General features: G+C 47.3%; 2 protein-coding genes across 2 annotated transcripts in view; one reads left to right on the forward strand and one right to left on the reverse strand.

The window, feature by feature from the left end:
• Window positions 1-4,623, reverse strand: part of MTRR (5-methyltetrahydrofolate-homocysteine methyltransferase reductase) — a 32,272-nt gene extending 27,649 nt beyond the window's left edge. Inside the window, exons 1-3 of the mRNA XM_049648286.1 lie at window positions 4,569-4,623; window positions 2,658-2,822; window positions 560-713 (exon numbers count right to left, since the gene is read on the reverse strand). Coding sequence (XP_049504243.1) covers window positions 560-713; window positions 2,658-2,786 — 283 coding nt within the window. The 5' untranslated portion in view covers window positions 2,787-2,822; window positions 4,569-4,623. The remainder of the gene's footprint in view (window positions 1-559; window positions 714-2,657; window positions 2,823-4,568) is intronic.
• Window positions 4,624-4,731: 108 nt separating this feature from the next.
• Window positions 4,732-14,864, forward strand: FASTKD3 (FAST kinase domains 3). The gene is made up of 7 exons (XM_049648287.1): window positions 4,732-4,818; window positions 5,735-7,205; window positions 8,296-8,381; window positions 10,897-11,071; window positions 12,234-12,303; window positions 13,034-13,148; window positions 14,193-14,864. Exons 2-7 carry the CDS (start codon window positions 5,768-5,770, stop codon window positions 14,289-14,291), a joined length of 1,983 nt encoding a protein of 660 aa, XP_049504244.1. The 5' UTR covers window positions 4,732-4,818; window positions 5,735-5,767; the 3' UTR covers window positions 14,292-14,864.
• Window positions 14,865-15,586: the final 722 nt, after the last annotated feature.

A 15,586-nucleotide genomic window follows, 5' to 3' on the forward strand; every position in this document is an offset into this window, starting at 1 on the left:
CAACCTGGGATACATATTAGAATCACCTGGGAGCTTTTAAAAACCACTGATGCCAGGGCCCCACCTCCAAGCAATTAAGTTAGAGTCACTGGAGATGGGCCCGGGTAACAGATTTCAAGGAAAACTCCCCTGGCTGGTCCTAATATGTGGCCGAGATTAGAAATCATACTAGGGGAGTGACTCCTAGGGAAATCAGATCGACCTGGGAGCCTGTTTTTAAAAAAAACAAAAAAACACACAAAAAACAATAAAACAGCATTTAAAGTTGCTCCTTCAGGGATTCCTTTTATTTTTAACCAAGTTTGGGATGGAGACTAGCCGCTGATAGTCAGAAAATGTCCCCTGGCCCCAGAGAGACGCTGCTGTGGGGTGAAGCCAGGGGACGCATTTGCAGAACACAGCACAGTATTTACACTTATGTGTTTTACACACTTCTATAAAAAACAAACAAAAACAAGACCTCTACAGCTACACACCACGGTTTTGAAGGATACATTCAGATACCAGAAATCAAACCTGTAATAACTGAGGAGAGTCAGAACCAAAACACAGTCCGTACCCAGTAATCCATACCGCAGATGAGCAAAGAAATCCACTGGCAGCGCCTTGTCCTGGATTTTCTTGACGAATTTGCGAGCGGTGTCGGGTGGGTCTCCCGTGCCCGTGGTAGAAACGACGACGACCAGAGGCGCCGTTTCGGTTTTCAGATCGTACTAGAAGACAAGCAGGCACGTCAGGGATCTACAGCTGTATGTAGTTTCGACTTAACGCATCGGCCATGCAACCGGCTTAGTCTCCATCCTGAACCGGTCACCTGTACTGCGCGTTGTTTAACGGAAGAGAGGGTGCGGGGCACGGTCACTCTGGGAAGGTGCACATCCCACTCCTCAGACACCAGGGAGCCTGGCTAAGTCCTCACTCCCTCAGGGCTCCAGGGGGGCTGGGGATAGCGTCAGCGGTAAGCCGAGATCGTCCGCGTTTCTGTGTCTTACAGATCAGGTTTCTTCATCCTAATTCTCACCTAAATTTAAATATTCCAAGAAGAGCACTTCACCATCTCTATCATGACTCCAGAGCTCTACTGAGCATGCGGATCCAAGCTGCTTCTGAGGAATTCACTCATTTCTCAGGCGGACACAAGGATCTGAGCTAACGTTTTTCCAGGTGACTCAATGCTTACAGGACGCGGCGCAAATTGTGTATTAAACTTCTACAGTCTGTTAAAGTAACTCCACCTTGAAAAGGACGACCACGACCTAGGAAGTAGAAAGCTATCTGTTTGAACTTGGATCAGGAACAGCTGGAGAAGTCCATCAGCTGGGACCGCACACGTGACTAACAAGGCACTAAAACACTCACCGAATTTTCAAGTAGCCGCTGATTTGGGTGGTGAGGCGACCCTAGGGGCCAAATCCGGGCCAGTCACACGGTGCGGACAAGTCTGTTTTTGTTCCTATTCTATCATGTGGCATCCGCTACGCCAACTCTGAAGTAACCACAGGATTACAGAACCTCATTGGCGGTGTCCTCCAGGATGCTCCCTGCCGGCTCACCTTGGCCCTCACACACGAAGGAACCAGGTGGCTCTCCTATGAGCAGAGTTTATAATTCAAGTGTGCTGCCGACAGTCTAGTCTTCTGAACCAGAGATGTGGGAAAGGACAGAGGAGCTTATGAACTTGAGTGTACCGGCAGGGTAACTTTTAAAATACTAAGCTAAATTTGACTCATGAGTGGCTGGTACATCATCTTGTGCTGGTATAAAAAGCTGTTAGTTGCTATGAACCGGACTGTATAAAACAGTAAAACTGCAGGACTCAATCCCACAAACTGAGAGAAGAATGTACATGTGTTATGATCTCACATAACCTAAAGTATGAACTTCTGCAGAGACTGAACGTAAAAATAAGCAGTCCTTGACCTAAAGAAGCCAAATCTTCTCTAGATCCTTCCACTTCGACTTTAAATTTTATTCCACAGAACAATTACGTGCTCCGTGGGGCGCCTGGGCGGCTCAGTCGGTTGAGCATCCAACTTCAGCTCAGGTCATGATCTCGCTGTTAGTGAGTTCGAGTCCCGCAGAGGCTCTGCGCTGACAGCTCGAAGCCTGGAGCTGCTTCGGATTCTGTGTCTCTGTCTCTCTCTCTCTGCCCTCTCCCGCTCCACACACCTCCCCACCGCCACTGGCTTTGTGCACGAGCCCACGCGCTTGCTCTTTCCCAAAAATAAATAAACTTGAAAAAGATTCCATGGCCCTTCATTTGCAGGAACTCTGACACGAATGCCAAGTCTTTATTTTGAGACATGGGATTTGTGAGTTGGAAAGCACACACGTGCACGCAAACATGTCTCATTTGTTGGCAAAGCCACCCCAAGAACCAAGAAAACCAAGGCAAGCATTACGACTTCTGCTTATGGTTAATAGTTACTTGCTTCGATTTGGGGGACAGTTTAGTCTAATTCAAACATACACTTATATGCTTAAAAAAAATGGCAGAAATCTTACAACACACTTGATAAAATAAATTTCTGAACGTGGTGGGGGAGAAAAGGATTATGGTGGCATTCAGCACCTTGCTTTGCTGTTTAACATTCCCTCCCAACCAAAATACTGCAGGCACAAAACACACGATAAAAACCACATGAGAAACCACTTACCTTATCTGACTCACTGATACAGTGAAGATCTGCAGAAAATCCATGCACAAATGCTTTTTCACAGATCTCCTCTGCTATGACCTTTGCTTGTCCCTGCTGCGTAGCATAGAGCAGCAAAAACCTCCTCATCACTTTGAGGCATATGCTTCACCTGTAACAATTACACTGAAAAAAAAAAAAAAACAGAAAAAAGGGATTTTCTTTTTAATTAAGTAGTACACCACAGGCATTAATTCTCCCTCACAATCTTTTTTAAGTCTCCACCAATATCCACACATACAAAAGAGACTTCTCTAGATCTGTTAGCATTAATTCTCAGTGAGTCTTAAAAAGAGAGAATTCATTTAACCACGAGTCAAGCTTTAAGTTCAAGGCTCGGAAATCAGTTTCTGGGGTCAGGCTACTTGGGCTTGAATCCAGGGTCCATCACTCAAAATGAGAGAACTTCAGGCAAGCTTTTCAACTGATCTGTGCCTCGGCTCCCTCACCCTTACAATGGGGACAATTGTACCCACCTGACAAAGATGTGCTAGCTGCAAAGACTTGAACAACAGCTGAGACACGGCAGTGTTCACTACGTCTTAGATATTTTTATTTTAAAAAAACCTTAAAGGGTCGCCTAGGTGGCTCAGTCGGTTAAGTATCTGACTTCAGCTCAGGTCACGATCTCACCGTGCCCAAGGTTGGGCTCTGTGCTGATGGCTCGGAGCCTGGAGCCTGTTTCAGATTCTGTCTCCCTCTCTGTCTCTGCCATGCTCTCTCAAAAATAAACAAACGTTAAAAAAAAAATTAAAAATAAAATTCGAATGAAAGTTTAGGATTCTGTTCCTACATGATCCTAACGCCGAATAAACTGATCAAAGTACTGAAGGTAATCTACATACTCTGCTTTATGGTTTAATTCAATATCAAACATATGTGGGTGCACAGATACACTTACATATGTACAAAGAGAAAATATTTCCAATCCACTCAAGCTAGTTTATATGTTTTCCTGGAAAAGAAAACCAGGAGTAAAATAAGGAACACTCACAGGCTCATCCAGTATCTAAAACTGGGGAATTGTTAACTTGTGGGGACAGATGTCACCAAATCAAATCTTGGCTCTTCCAGAATGAACCATCAGCAGGTTTATGCTCTTCTGACCAGTTACATCCAAGGATAAATTAAGCCACGAAAGACATGAAAAGAATTGGGTTAGATAACATGTCTAGAATCATGGGCTGTTTAGAATCATGGAATGGGGAACATAGCCTGGTACAGAGCAGGTGCTCGATACATTGAACGAATGAACGCGTAAGTACTGTAAGGATAATACACATTTGGACTCGGTGAGAATTGTGGGAATGCAGCGAGAGAGATGGAAATTGTCACCGCTTATCACTATAGCTTGGTCCCTCGAGCACTTCCTAGGCGCCAGGCACAGCCCCAGGCGCTGCAGAGGATGAACCTCTCGGGTCCACCAACACTTATAAAGCAGGTGCCGCGGCCCCGCGTTTCTCAGAGGCGGATCCCCGGCAACCACAGGCGCAGCAGCAGCAAGGGAGCCAGACCCCGCCTGCCGGCCGGGGCTGTGCTCCAAACATTCTCGAGTCCCCTCGCCCGCAGCCTAGAGAAGTGTTCGGAACAGAGACGCCCACGGGAGGGACCCACGCCGTGGGTCAACGCCGCCACGTGGGGCCGGCTCCCGGAAGGCGGCCGCAGTCCCCCGAGCACCGGCCTCCGGGCAGCCCGCCTTCCGCTCTCTGCCCTGCGGGGCCGAGCTCCTGACCGACCCGCGAGCGCCCAGCCCGGCCGGGGGAGGGACGTGGGGGCGCAGAAGCCGCTGCCCTTGCCCACCCTGGGGCGCGTCCCCCAGGCTCGAGCAGGACGGGTTGCTCACTTAGGAAACAGCCACCGCCAGGCGCTCACCTAAGGGTGACCGGCCGGAGACCCACGGGGAGAGCGGGCGCCTGCGCACTCTTGTCAGCGCCGGGGACCAATGAGCTCGGGAAGGAACTGTGCCAGTCACAGGGCTCCGGACGCGGGGCGTGGCCTCCGTCCCCGCGCATGCGCCCGCTGCCCGGCGCTTTGGAAGGCGCGTACGGAGGCCCACGAGGCTCCAGGGTCCTCGCCGCTGCACGACCTCCCGCGGTGTGAGCGCAGTAGATGTCCCAGCGTGGTAGGTGTCCCGGCCCAGCGTGCATGGGCCCGCGGCATAGCTGAGCTGTCGGTACTTCCCGGGCCCCTCCGCTGCTCTCCAGCCGCCGCCGCCTCCCTCCCGGTGCTTTATCGAAGGTCCGCTAGACGTCGGGTTTGGGGACGCCCGGCGGGGTTCCTTTCATTCCAAGGAGGACCGGGTCCCCGGGGCGCCCCGTCCCCTCTGGCGCGCGCACTTCTGTTCCCAAATCTCACACGGGGTGTTTAGATCTGGAGGGACCGCCCACCTTCTTCCTTTACACGCCCGCCTCCTTTATCTTCTTTTAAATCCTACATTTTCCCTCTTTGCCAAGCTAGATCCTTTTCTTCCTTACCACTGGCCAGGTCTTTACTCCGAGCAGAAACCAACGCCTCAGGGCTTCTTAAACGTGGTTTTGACCTTTGCTTTGCGTGGACCTATACGAATTTTGGCCATTTTTAACCCGTTGCTCCTTTTGAGTCAGTTTAACCAAACGCAGTGCCTTCCGTCGACCCAACACGTAACGTGTAGGAGGCGTGTTTCGGATCTGGACTGCCCGAGGGGAATCCCAGCACCGCCACTTACTGTGTCCAGCTTGGAAGCTGGACAGAAAACCGAGGGCATCGGTTTCCTCGACTATCAAATGACACCAGAAGTACTTCATTCATTGAGCTGTTGTGAGGGCTAAGCTCTAGGGGGCACAACAGTGCATAGAAACCATAGCGATTATCATCCTTGGGTGCCAGCCACGTTTCTAAGCTGTGGGATGCTGCGACTGATCTCGGGGTGCTTGTGTTTCAGTGGGAAACTTTTGTGTGTCGTTTCTTATGAGTACTCATCCTCAGTTTCAGAAGCATTCATGTTGTTGAGCGAGTCACGTTCTCAGTATGTTTGACCGTGTTTTCTTTATTTTCTTTAGTTACAAGTCAAGAGGAGTTGAGAATCTGATGGCATGGCTTTGATTACCTTGCGGAGGAACCTTTACCATTTATCCGATTTTCGGATACATGGAGCGCTGGCCTCTCTGAAAAATCACCCCGTAAACCATGTTCGCAAGATGGTCAAGGGGCGTCTGTGTCCGTGGTTCCCTTCGCTACAACCCGAGCCTTGCAGGGTCAGGTTCCATCATGCCTGTTGTAAAAAGTTCCACTCGGACAACGGAGACGCCCTGCATCCACTTGGTGAGCCAGTGTTCTCTCAAGCACATGATTGGGCTGGGCCTGAACAAAATCCTAAAAGCCTGGATGAACAGATGTTTTACGGGAGACTCAACGACTTGGATTCCTCAGAAGACGTGTTACGTTTTATAGGCACGCTGCAACCTTTGCCTGATAGCCTGGCAGCAGGAGCCTTGCAACGGATCTGTGAAGTGGAAAAAAAAGATGGCAATCACAGGCTGCCAAAAGGAATACTAGAGAATGGTGTCTTTCAAGCTTTATGCGTTCGGTTTGAGCAGGAATCCCCGAGTCTGTCGGATACTGCTTTGGTGACTGCTTTGCAAGCTCTGAGTCTGTTGTACGTGGACCCTCAGAGTAACTTGTTACTAAACCTGGTGGCAGAAAGCCGCCATCGTGTCAAAAGAGGCGGCCTGGAAGTCCGCAGTCTCTGTATCCTTGGGGAAAGTCTGATTAGACTGCAGGGTCCAGGCGGTGAGACACTAGAACTGATTATATATCAACTGCAAGGGGAAAAATTGGAAACATTTGCCCCTGAGGATATTGTGGCCCTTTATAGAATACTGCAGGCATGTGCTGAAAAAGTGGACCGACACCAAGCGTTTCTAAACAAGATAAACAGCTTTTCCCTGTCGGTCGTTTCCAACTTGAGTCCTACGCTGATGAGTCAAATGCTCACTGCCCTAGTGGCTCTTGATCAAACTCAAGCACTTCCTCTGGTTATAAAATTGGGAAAATATGCTGTGAGGCATATCCCTCATTTTACTCATGAAGAGCTCAGAAAAGTCCTGGAGGCTTTCATATACTTTGGGCACAATGACCGATTTTTTACAACAGCCCTGGAGCAACACGTGGCCTCACTGTGTCTCACTTTGGATCCTGAGGTCATCAGCACAGTCATGGAGTACTGCAGCAGGAAACGGATTCTTTCAAAACCCATCTTCGATGCAGTGGCAGAAACTTTTGTTGGCCAGTCAGAGAAATTTTCACCTCGTCAGGTTTCCGAGTTAATTGAACCGTTTGGAAAACTCAATTATTTGCCACCGAACGCCTCTGCTTTATTTAGAAAGCTAGAAAACCTGTTACTCACCCGTTTCGATTATTTTCCACCCAAAACGTTATTGAAAATTCTCCATTCGTGTTCACTCGTCGAATGCCATCCGGTCAACTTTATGGCAAAAATATTCAGTCCTTATTTTCTTCAGCAGCTGCAAGGTGAGTTGGTTATAACTTGGAGAGTGGAAAAATTAACCCTTGAATGCGTGCGTGATGTTTTCAAGTCGCACATCTACCTCTTAGCCTGAGCCGTGCGGTGCCTTTGATTTCTCTCCCATAATAACCTAAAGAAGACATGTGAAGTTTCAGATGCCAGTGTAAATACGGAGTTAAAGAATGATGGAGCACTGCACAGAGAAAACCATTCCGGGTGCACGGACTGCTGAACTGAGTCTCGCGGGGACATGGTGTGGCATGGGTGATAGTCATGCCAATATGTCAGAAGCCACAACAGCAACTGTAGACTCCCCTGTTCAGAAAGGGTGTGGGTCATCTTCAAGGCCACCCAAATAACATCAGATGTCTGTCTCCACTGCTAAAGGAAATTCTCACTAATTTTAACATATCTGTTGACTTTTCATTATAGCTTGAATTCCTCAGAAGTTCAAATGAGATAGCATCGGGATACCTGGGGAGCTCATTCAGTTGAGCATCCGACTGTTAACTTCGGCTGAGGTCATGATCTCACGGTTTGTGAGTTCGAACCCTGCATCGGGCTCTGTGCTGACAGCAGCCTGGAGCCTGCTTCGGATTCTGTGTCTCCCTCTCTCTGCCCCTCCCCTTCTCATGCTCTCTCTCTTTCTCTCAAATAAACTTAAAACAAAAAAGTTTAAATGAGATGGCATTTGATGGCAAGGCAGAAGGCATGGTTAACTCTGACAAGTTCTTCCCCGAGTGCCATTTATTTTATTTATTTAAAAAAAAATTGTTTAATGTTTATTTCTGAGACAGAGAGAGACAGAGCATGAGTCGGGGAGGGGCAGAGAGAGAGGGAGGCACAGAATCTGAAGCGGGCTCCGGGCTCCGAGCTGTCAGCACAGAGCCCGATGCAGGCTCGAACCCACAGACCGCGAGATCATGACCTGAGCCGCCGTCGGACGCTCAACGGACTGAGCCACCCAGACGCCCCTCCCGAGTGCCATTTAATAGTACGTTACTTCCAGAGTGATTAGTGTACATCGTCCATTCGTGATGTTCCTTCACAAACCAAATTCAAACTTACCTACAACTGGAATGCTTCTCGTTTCAGGAGAAGAATCGTCCGTGGACAGACTGAGCCTCGCACAGCTGACCCAACTGTTCCTAACCTCGGTGCTAGAATGCCCTTTCTATAAGGTAAAAGCAGGGGTCCTCTTAACCTTATTTCCCTGTGGGGGCGGCTTTCTATTGTGTCTCCCTCCCCATCTTTTAAGTTTTTCCTCTTTTGATCTGTCTCAGTAACCTCATCAGAAAGCAGAGCTTTCATTCACTCCAACTTACTTTCCCACTAGGTAGCCTTCTCTTTGATAAATTGGCCCCATACCTGTTCTCTTGTGTTGGAAGTACCCATTTCCAGTTGCGTAAGGTTTCTTGGAAGGTTCTGTGGGGTGCTGCAGGCACATGAGTCAGAGCGTCCTGGATGCGCTCTGAGGGCCTCGGAAGGCTTGCACTCCCCACAGCTGTTAGATAGTAAAGGTGAATCCCTCATTCGGTTAGGCCTGAGCAAATCCTAAACTGTTTCAAGTACATTTCTACGCCAAGCCAGAAGTTTCACTCTCACCTGATAGGTGGAGTTGGTGCTTCCTGTCTAGTACCCCGGAGATTCGTTCTTGTAACTTAATCCAGCACCTTGTTTAAGATCACACATGGCCTCTCCAGACTTGCCCATCCCTCCCTAGACTGAATCACATTTAAGACTAGCTCATTTTCAGGGCGCCTGGGTGGCTCAGTCGGTTGAGCATCCGACTCTTGATTTTGGTTCAGGTCATGATCTCCCAGTTTGTGAGTTCGAGCCCCACATTATCAGGCTCTGCGCTGACAGCGTGAAACCTGCTTGGGATTCTCTCTCTCCACCCCACTACTGCTCATGAGCACAGGCTCTCTCTTTCTCAAACCAAACATAAAAAAAAAAAAAAAAAAAAAAAAAAAGGCAGCTCATTTTAGATTAAGAAGGAAGAATGGAAAGGCACTCCTATTTTCTTCTTTAAAACAGCTTCAACAGGGACTCCTGGCTGGCTCAGTCAGTAGAGCATAGGACTCTTGATCTCAGGGTTGTGAGTTCAAGCCCCATGTTGGGCGTGGACCCTACTTAAAAAAACAAAACAGCTTTAACAGTAGTGAGGCACAGAAAAGTAAATGATACTTACCTCAGCTTCCTTCCATCCCTGAAGGAGTGGTGTTAGCAGTTTTATGTACAAAGGTGCACAAATACATGAACACTCCTGTTTCTCTCTTTCCTTGGAACGGGGCTCTTCCGAGGACAGTTGGCTCTAATATGCCCAGTCTACCATGGACGTTCCTCGAGGGCAATGCATGAAGATTAAGTGCATTCTTTTTGTTTTTCAATCTAGAGACTAGACTGCGGACTAGATTCTGGACTACTGGCAGATGTGTTTCCCCTGATAGTTGGAGATGTCCCTTTACCTATCGTTTCTGTTGCCGAGCGTGGTTAGTCCCTTGAATCATTGTCATTTGACTCCGTGGGAAAGTACCGTGTCACATGTTTAAATTGCATCTTAACGAGCTGAGCATATTTTCACAATGCTTATTGGTCGATTTGCTGTGAATTACCTCATTACCTCCTGACTCAGATTCCTATTGGTTGTCTTTTTTCTTTCTTTTTTTTTTTTTTTTTTTTTTTTGAAACACATTGTGAGATAGAGATATTAGCTCCTATGTATGTTGCACATACTTGGTCCTAGTTTTTGTTCTTCATTTGGGGGAGGGGGGCTTGTAGCTTAATATTGTTTATGATCTCTATTTGCTCGACAGAAATTTTCAAGTTGTTTATAGTCAAATGTGTCCATCTTTTATGGTTTCTGGGTTTCCTCTCTCTAGAATATTTTACCACTCCTAAGGTAATACACATATTTTACTAAATTTTTAAAAATGCTCCTTTCCCTTACTGTATTTATAGCACTTTAACCCACCTGGAATTTATGGCAGTCCTCAACATGTGCTAGAACTTTCACTTGGTTATTTTCTGGATGGATTACCGGCTGTACCATTTATTACGTAGCTCTCCTTCTCCCGGTAAATTGAAATGTCACCCTTATCACATTGTCCTCTGTTAAAAACATGAGTGTCCTTAAGGCCCTTAAAGCAATTCTGAGTTCCAAAGAGATGTTTCTTGAGCTGCAAGAGCACTGTTGTTTCCTCCCTTCCTCCCTCCCTCTCTTCCTTCCTTTCTTTCTTTCTATGACCACGGACTACTTTTAAAACACATTTAGGAGCGCCCGGGTGGCTCAGTTGGTTAAGCGTCCAACTTTGGCTCAGGTCATGATCTCATGGTTCATGAGTTCAAGCCCCGCATCGGGCTCTGTGCTGACAGCTCAGAGCCTGGAGCCTGCTTTGGATTCTGTGTCTCCCTCTCTCTCTGCCCCTCCCTCCTCATGCTCTGTCTCTGTCTCTCAAAAATAAATAAATGTTAAAAAAAAAACCCACACATTTAAAACATCTATCGAACTATTGGATTTGAGCTATCGCAAGAATATTTTTCTGTTGTCATTTTGAGGAAGGTATTTGTCCTTAATCTGGAAAAGTATCCTGCTTATAGAGTAATATTGATCAGACTTATTCGCAGGTAACCTTGTTTTATTTTCTGGTTTTGGATCGTATCTTCCTTTCTCATGTTTAAACATACAATTTTCAGGGTCGGAAACTTCTTCCTAAATATCAAGTGAGGTCATTTCTTACTCCGTGCTGTTCTCTGGAGACGCCCGTGGATTTTCAGCTTTACAAATCTGTGAGGATTGGACTGATTGATCTTCTGGGTGCAAGAATGTATTTTGCTTCAAAAGTGTTAACGCCCTATTGTTATACAATAGGTAAGTACTTGGGAGTCTCCTTTACCAGGCTCAGCTTGCTGTCCTCTTTGGGAATATGCAGGACTTCGCAGCCACTGGAAGGTCAGGAAATATAAAACGGAGTTGGCCCTTCCTGGAAGGCAAATTGGAACCGTGGGCCGTGGAGTCCAGATGCATGGGGGGAATCCCACCTGTTAGCCACGTGGTAGGGGAATGTCTTTGGGCAGAGTAATCTTTTTCCGCTTGCTCCTTTTCTGTAAAATGAGAGTACGAAGAATAGTGACCCAGACTTGCTTAAGCACTAAGTGAGTGATACCCAGAGCATAGCAGGTGCTGGGTCATCATTAGCCAGTATAATTGCTGTGCCACTCTAGGTCAGTGCTGTCCGACGCCCTAGCCAGGAGTACCTGTGACTACTTAAATTTACGTTAGTTAAAGTTTAAAAACCAACCAAAGTTCAGTTCCTTGGTTGCCCTGGCCACATGTCAAGGGCTCAGAACCACAGGTGGCTGGTGGCAGGCATGCTGGAACAGCAAAGGCGCAAACATGTGATCACGGCGGAAAGTTCTGTTGGGTGGGGCTGATGGGAGAGTTCACGTCCTTCTGCCCTTAACAGTGTTTTAAATGAATGACTACAAGAAAATCAGCTCCGAGGAGGTAGTGTTTTATAGGCTTCAGGACGTCGTAGCTCACTTCCCTCCTCCTTTAGGGGCTCTTTTCACAAAGAGAATAGCAGGACATCAGAGGGGAGGAAGTGGGGGTCGGCCGTGCCCAGCGACCACAGAGTGGAGTGCAGGAGGCTTTGCCTACCCTGGAGACTCTGGGAGATTCCGTGATGAAAAGTTGCGACTTGTATAGGCCACAGTCTGGCTTTGCTTCCTGTCTGGGGTGAAGGGTTCCCAATACTCACCTCAAGGAGAGAGAGGAAGTACGTGCAGTTCTTATCACACCCGGCACCTTGATTTAGTGGCTGAGCCTTCTGAAATTAAGGCTGACTTGGTTGATGGTAGAGCTGGTTAAGTTAAAATTCTCACCATGGTCTGGTGTGGTCATTTCTTCGCAGCCTCCAGCGCAGCTGGTAAATTGCAGTGTGGGAGAATTCAGAACAGAAGGAGGAGGAGGAAAGGAACGTAGTGTTTGTGAGGGTATCACACCGAGAATGTTTCCTTTCTTCTCTCACCAGATGTGGAAATTAAATTAGACGAAGAAGGATTAGTATTGCCATTTACGATTGATGAAGATGTGCATAAAAGGTAAAGAAAGCTGGTGCGGTTTTTATGTTACAAAACTTGTCGGAATTAATAATCGATGGTGTTTTTTTTTTTTAATGTTTACTATTTTTGACAGAGAGACAGGGCATGAGCAGGGGAGGGGCAGAGAGAGAGGGAGACACAGAATCTGAAGCAGGCTCCAAGCTCTGAGCTGTCAGCACAGAGCCTGACGCGGGCTCAGACTCACCGCGTATCATGAACTGAGCCAAAGTCGGACGCTCAACCGACTGAGCCACCCAGGCGCCCCCTCGATGGTATTTTCTTAAGAAGGTGGGAAAACAGGAGTGGCTCAGTGGGTTAAGCATCCGACTCTTGATTTTGGCTCAGGTCATGATCTCACAGTTCCTGGGTTCAAGCCCCACACTGAGCTCTTTGCTGTCAGTGCAGAGCCTACTTGGGACTGTCTCTCTCTGTCCCGCCACCCCCCCAAATAAATAAATAAAGCATTAAAAACATGGTAGGAAAATAGACATGTTTCTAGAAGTAAAGACACTACTGAACAGCATCCCAGTTTTGGAAATTCCTTGTAACAGAAACATTAATATTAATAAGATTGCTTTCTCAGCATATTAAAGAATGGCACACTCATGATTTATGTGAAAATAACATTGACACACAGGAATAGCCGAATCCCAAATAAACACTTTCCACGAAAAATGTATAAATATTTTGGATTGTTTTAAGAACTAAGTTTCTCCGTCCGATTTTTCAGGTTAGCACTATGCATTGATGATCCAAAAAGATTTTCTCTGAATAGCAGACACTTACTGGGAAAGGAAGCTATTAAACAGAGACACCTGCGCCTGCTTGGTTATCAGGTTGTTCAGGTAGGAATTCACCCGTTTTCTTCTCCCCCAAAGCAACTTCTAATTTAGATGTGCTTTCCCCAGAGGGCTAGGTGGTCTGGTAGCCCAGTGGACCACGCATCTTACATCTAGTTTAAAGGCCAACTTTGAGCATTATTTTCCCAGTTAAAAAAAAAAAAAAATCCCTGTATTTATATTTTGAAATACAGAATATTCAGACCCACGGTTTTCTCAAGTGCGGCATCCGTATACCCTTTCTAAGCTATACTAACCTCTGCTTCTAGGATTACTGAATTATTAGAGCACCCGTTTTGCTTTAATGTCCCTCTGATTGAATGAATAGAAATAGCCAAGATGACCCCGTTAAAACCAGGATCATCATCGTACTTTTAAGCTTTAGCCCTTATTTGTGTTTGTCTTGTCGATCTCTTAGCGAGGCTGTCTGTGCGGAGTCAGCAGCGAATGTTCATGGAGCTTCCCAGACTGTGTGTTCCCAGTCTGCTGGTCTGCTCTCTGCTGTCCCATCTGCTTACTTTTTTCCACTCCATAGTTTACCTACATCCCCAGATTAACGCTCCTGAAACTGACATGCCTGTGTGTGTTGAGAAACCTTTACTGTTCCTTTACTGCTTACTAGATGAAGTGGAAACCCATCTGCATTTGGGCATCCAAGACCCCCCACGGTCGGCCCGTGCTCAGGGGTCTCTTCCGCACCCCTGCCCCCCTCCGCTCTCTTGCCTCTCTTCCTTTGGCCCCGCTGCTTCCCGCAGAGGACTGGTCTCGCCACTCTGCGCATCCAAATTCTGGCTCGGGCTCCCCTTCCGCCCTGACCTGAAATGTAAGCCTCTCTCCACGAGAGACGCCCGTTCTCTCTGCGTGTTCTGCGGCTTGTTTGCTGAGTCGCACTGGGTGCCGGGCACCCTCACAAGCACTGGGGAGACCCGCCGAGCAGCCGTGAGCTCTGCCCTCCAGGAGCTGTGGCAGAGGGTTCGAGGGACCGAAACACCAGGGTGACTTCAGAACATGACGGATTGTGTGATGTATTCTATTTCCCTCCCTTTACAGATCCCCTATTATGAGACTGAGATGCTAAAATCAAGAGTTGAATTGGTGGAATATTTGCAGAGAAAACTATTTCCTCACAACGTGGGCGTTCGTTGGTAACAAGAAGGAATACTGGCTTCAGGACTCGGTGAACCAACTTGTGTTTTCTTGGGACTCAGTACAAAGAAGGATGTAAAAGGATGGAAGTTGTGAGTTGGCCGTGATCCGGAAAGGGTCTGTGGTTTTCCTTATACCGTGTATACGCTCACCAGTGGTAAATTTAAAATAAATTTTTATTTTTATTTTTATTTAATACTAGTATTATACTTTTATACACAAAGCAATTGATCAAGTACAATAAAGAAATGTAATGAGTATTATTTTTGTTTTGTATTTTAGAGAGGGCGTGTGTGTGTGCGTGCAGGAAGGGGTAAGGGGCAGTGGGAGAGAGAATCCCAGGCAGGCTCCACACCCAGCATGAAGCCCGACTCCGGGCTCTATCCTGTGACCCTGGGATCATGACCTGAGCCAAAATCAAGACGCTGACGCTCAACTGACTCAGGCATCCCAGGTGTGCTTATTTTTAAATCTTTGTTTTGCAATAGCCGCTAACTGAAAATATTTTCTTTCAAGATCTTTGTTAACACTTGTAACAAATATAAGGACGAAAGTTTGTCTCCTGTTCCTTTGTTAGAGGCAGTCTCGTGGTAAGAGAAGGAATAATGAAAAAGAGGATTATGGATATAACATATGTTATTACAGAATTATGCAGAAATAACCCTGTAGTTATGAAGAAAATGGTTTCCATTGGAATGGGAGCCGTTTGGTTCTTTTTAAGGGATAAAGACATAAAAGGTCATTTCTTTAAAAAAAATTCTTTTTAACATTTACTCAATTTTTGAGAGACAGAGAGAGAGAACAAGCAGGGGTGGGGCAGAGAGAGGGGGAGACACAGAATCCGAAGCAGGCTCCAGGCTCCGAGCTGTCAGCACAGAGCCCAACGTGGGGCTCGAACACATGAAACGCGAGATCATGACCTGAGCCAAAGTCTGACCCTTAACCGACCGAGCCACCCAGGCGCCCCAAAGATCAGTTCTTTAGGCAGGGTTTTGGGAGGGGCATTTGATTGGAGGGAGAAGCTTCTGAATTTTGAATCCGGAATCATGTTGTCTCCCATTGAGTGCAGATGCGTCCTCCTCCTGTCCCGTCCCGTCCCACTGGGGTCAGGTTAAAGTGTTGGGGGAAAAGAGGACATGGAGGCCGGGTGGTGGAGCAGAGAGAGCTCGGACAGGGAGCCACTGCTATCCCGTGCTCAGACCGCGCACCCGTGCTGAGCACTGCAGCCCACACTCCTGTGGGTCCCTGGCCTTCTGAGTCGGGTGTGGTTCCCATTGGTAGGTTATGGGGCCAGCTCA

The sequence above is a fragment of the Panthera uncia genome, assembly GCF_023721935.1.
Source record: "Panthera uncia isolate 11264 chromosome A1 unlocalized genomic scaffold, Puncia_PCG_1.0 HiC_scaffold_17, whole genome shotgun sequence".
Classification (NCBI taxonomy): domain Eukaryota; kingdom Metazoa; phylum Chordata; class Mammalia; order Carnivora; family Felidae; genus Panthera; species Panthera uncia.